This window comes from Pomacea canaliculata, linkage group LG3, assembly GCF_003073045.1.
Source record: "Pomacea canaliculata isolate SZHN2017 linkage group LG3, ASM307304v1, whole genome shotgun sequence".
Lineage (NCBI taxonomy): Eukaryota > Metazoa > Mollusca > Gastropoda > Architaenioglossa > Ampullariidae > Pomacea > Pomacea canaliculata.
In genome coordinates, this window is record NC_037592.1 from 9,566,102 (window position 1) to 9,569,412 (window position 3,311).

At 43.8% G+C, this 3,311-nt stretch overlaps 1 protein-coding gene across 1 annotated transcript; it reads right to left on the minus strand.

Moving 5' to 3' along the window:
- Nucleotides 1-657: 657 nt before the first annotated feature.
- LOC112560377 (buccalin-like) lies at nt 658-3,062 on the minus strand. The gene is made up of 2 exons (XM_025232201.1): nt 2,212-3,062; nt 658-1,587 (listed from the first exon to the last, which is right to left on the minus strand). Exon 1 carries the CDS (start codon nt 2,913-2,915, stop codon nt 2,295-2,297), a length of 621 nt encoding a protein of 206 aa, XP_025087986.1. The 5' UTR covers nt 2,916-3,062; the 3' UTR covers nt 658-1,587; nt 2,212-2,294.
- Nucleotides 3,063-3,311: the final 249 nt, after the last annotated feature.

A 3,311-nucleotide genomic window follows, 5' to 3' on the forward strand; every position in this document is an offset into this window, starting at 1 on the left:
TTCTCTTTTTATTTTTCTTTGTTTCTTACTTTTGCATTACTTTGTTTTGTTTATTTTCTTGTTCATTTCTTCTCTCCAGTTTTTTCCATTATTTTACGCATTTCTCCGTTTCTATTTTATGTTGTTCTTATCTCGCCGCTGCTTTTCGCTTCTGCTTCCTTTTCAGCTCTTTCTTTAATCTTTCATTTCCTTTTTTTCTTTCTTTTTCTTTCCCTCTATTTCCTTTCTAGACATATGTAGTCAAGTGGCGACCTGGCAGTAAACGATGTTTTTATGACTGCTTTCTTAGCCCGGACTGCTTGTTATTCCCACCTAAACCAGCGATTATAGCATCGTGAACTGTTCCTGAGCAAACGCTGATAGCCTGGTGCCTTGCCTTTATATCAACTCTTGTCATAGTGTCACGCGCTGAGGTGTTCGCACGCGCGCGAGCGTGTGTGTGTGTAGCATAGAGAGAAAGAGAAAAAGAATGTATGTGAATAGCTGCAAGCAGAAGTCTATATCTTATTGTTGTACTGTTTGTCTGCACACTCCTTAGTTCCTTGAATCCTTCTATCCTATATGTAAGAAAAGCAGCATAAGAATGCTCTCTCACACACACACAAACTCTTTGAGTGAAAAACTGAGCCGATACTCACAAACAAGAAGAAAATAGCAGAAGGAATATTTGTTCGTTTATTTTCATCACATCTACCCAATATTGGTATCTTGAGCAAATCTCTACACGGATGCACGCCATCCTTTGTGTCATCGAGTTTCCTTATCAGCAGATGTTAGGTCATCTAGTACAGCAAGAGCGCCCAGCGTGTTGTGTCCAAAACCACTGTCGGCCATTTCCTCAGGGTCCTGGACATCCGCTCTGGGGTCCAACCTTCCTCTGACTCAGTAAACAGGGCTCCTATACAACTACAAATAATTTTATGCACCTTTCAATAGTGCGTATTGGTAAATAATTGGAACATACATATCTGCTTATCGTTTTATTCCTTTATGCATGTGCGTGTGTGTGTGTCTATGTGTTACTAAGCCCCTAATACCTATAACCTCTGAAATGCATGTGCATGCGTCTATGCATTGGCAGCTATTTGGGGAGAAAATCATTCTGCTGATTGCGCTTAAACAGAAATCCTCAATTTCTATAATGGCTGTTCAGGTTTGATTCTTTCTAATTACATTTTCCGTTTGCAAATCTTTACAAAAAAATGTTATCTGTCAACGCAAAAAAACGACTGGGCCGAGGCGACAGATCGTGTGTACCCACAGTTAAAGATTCATTTGATAAACATTTTTATGCCCAGCGTGTAAATAATTGGTGGCGAATAATCTGTAAAGCTGTTCGTGTCTGAAAATGGAAAACAATTGGAACGTTTTCTTTCAAGAATTTATTAAAAGCGGAGAAACTTCCAGAACAATGTCCGTTCATATGATGGAACCATGTCTCATGGCGCACATGATATGATTGCATATTTGTTGCGAGAAATCGCCTTTTATCAATAATGTCAAACATTGCGTGTCTGACCCGAGGAAAAAAACCTCAAGCAGCTGTTTATGTTTGAGTCATCACGAGACTTCCTTGACTTCCAGTTTCTGAAACAAATCACAAAATACCACATTTGATGACCTTTGACCCATTGCTCCAGTAGAAATATCTTTTCGTCAATGTGTGTGTGTGTTTGTGTGTGTGTTCATGAGGTTTAAGGAGGTGTGTGCGATGATGGGAATCGTCGTACAAAAGATTAGGAAAATATCTTCAAGTGTAAGCATTGTAGGACTGTCTGAACTGACCGTTGGGTCAAACCATATTATTCAGTCTTTTTTCTTTCTTTCTGTCTTCTGTCGTTCTGTCATTCTGTGGGTTTTCTTATGGGCAAGTTATGTTTGCTTTTAAAAAAATCTAACACAAGCCTACTTGACATGGAAATATGTGCTCGGACTTGGCCACGTGCTCAGAACGTCCCTAGACACTAGACGCTCGATCGTTGCGAAAGAATCACCGAACGGTTTACTGTTAATAAACCATGGAATATTGTTATGTTAGTAAGGTAACTAAAGCTTATCGATGCTGTGTGCACTTGTCTCCGAGATACTAATACTAGTTCCAGTGCTACGAGCTTCTGAACCGATCCCTCCCCCCAGAAAAAAGAAAACAGCTGGCATCTTATTAATAAGTGACAGCAGTTTTTAAGAGCAAATCCTTGCCGGGGTCCTTACTTCCAAAGATGGTTGTAGGCCGTCGTCAGAGGCGTCGTCTTTTCCCAGATGTCCTGCAGAGTCTTTCCTGTCTTCTTCTTCTTTCAGCTCCAAGTTGTCGATGTCTTCGCCGGACTCCTTTCAAACTCGCTGTTCTCGGCGTCCCAGTCCCGTTTGCCAAGTTGCCCAAAAACGCTGTAGTGGCCGAGGCCACGCTTGCCGAGCTGTCCGAAGAAGCCATATTTATCCATACCTCTCTTGCCCAGTTGCCCAAACAATCTGTATTGGTCAAATCCCCTTTTTCCCAGCTGCCCGAAGAACCCATATCCATCTACGCCTCTTTTTCCTAGCTGTCCAAATATGCCATAATGATCCAGGCCTCTCTTGCCAAGTTGTCCAAATGATGAGTACCGATCAAATCCTCTTTTTCCCAGCTGTCCATACAGACTGGAGAAGTCTAGTCCTCTTCTGCCAATGTGCCTCCTCGCCTTAGCCCAGCCCACACTCCTCTTCCCGAGCTGGCCATAGAAAGCGTTACGGTCCATTCCGCGTTTGTCCAGCATTTCTTGCGCGTCCTGCTGTCCGTTCCATATCGGAGAGGTCCATTTCTCTTTTGCCAAGCTGTCCTGGAAACCTGTATTTATCCATCTGCTTTTGCCGAGCTGACCAAAGAAAGCGTTACGGTCCACTCCACGTTTGTCCAGTTGGTCCTGCTCTCCGTACATATCGGGAAGTCTAGTTCTCGTCTGCCAAGCTGACCTGTGAACCTAAGTCATCCATCTGCCTTTTTCCCAGCTGACCAAAGAAAGCGTTGACGGTCCACTCCGCGTTTGTCCAGCTGGTCCAGTATTCCTTGTCCGTCTTCCTGTCCGTATATATCAGGACAGGTCCATTTCTCTTCTGCCAAGCTGCCCTACGAACCTATATTTTCCCATCTGCCTTTTTCCCAGCTGACCAAAGAACGCGGTGCGGTCCAGTCCACGTTTGTCGAGGTCCTCCAGCATCCCTTGTGAGCCCAAGGGACGGTCTTGTCGGCATCGCCGTCAAGGGTTGCTAAAGACTCTTTAGAAGAAGCTTCTCGTTTCTGATCGTGGTGCAACAGGTTCAGGCTCTGGTCCTCG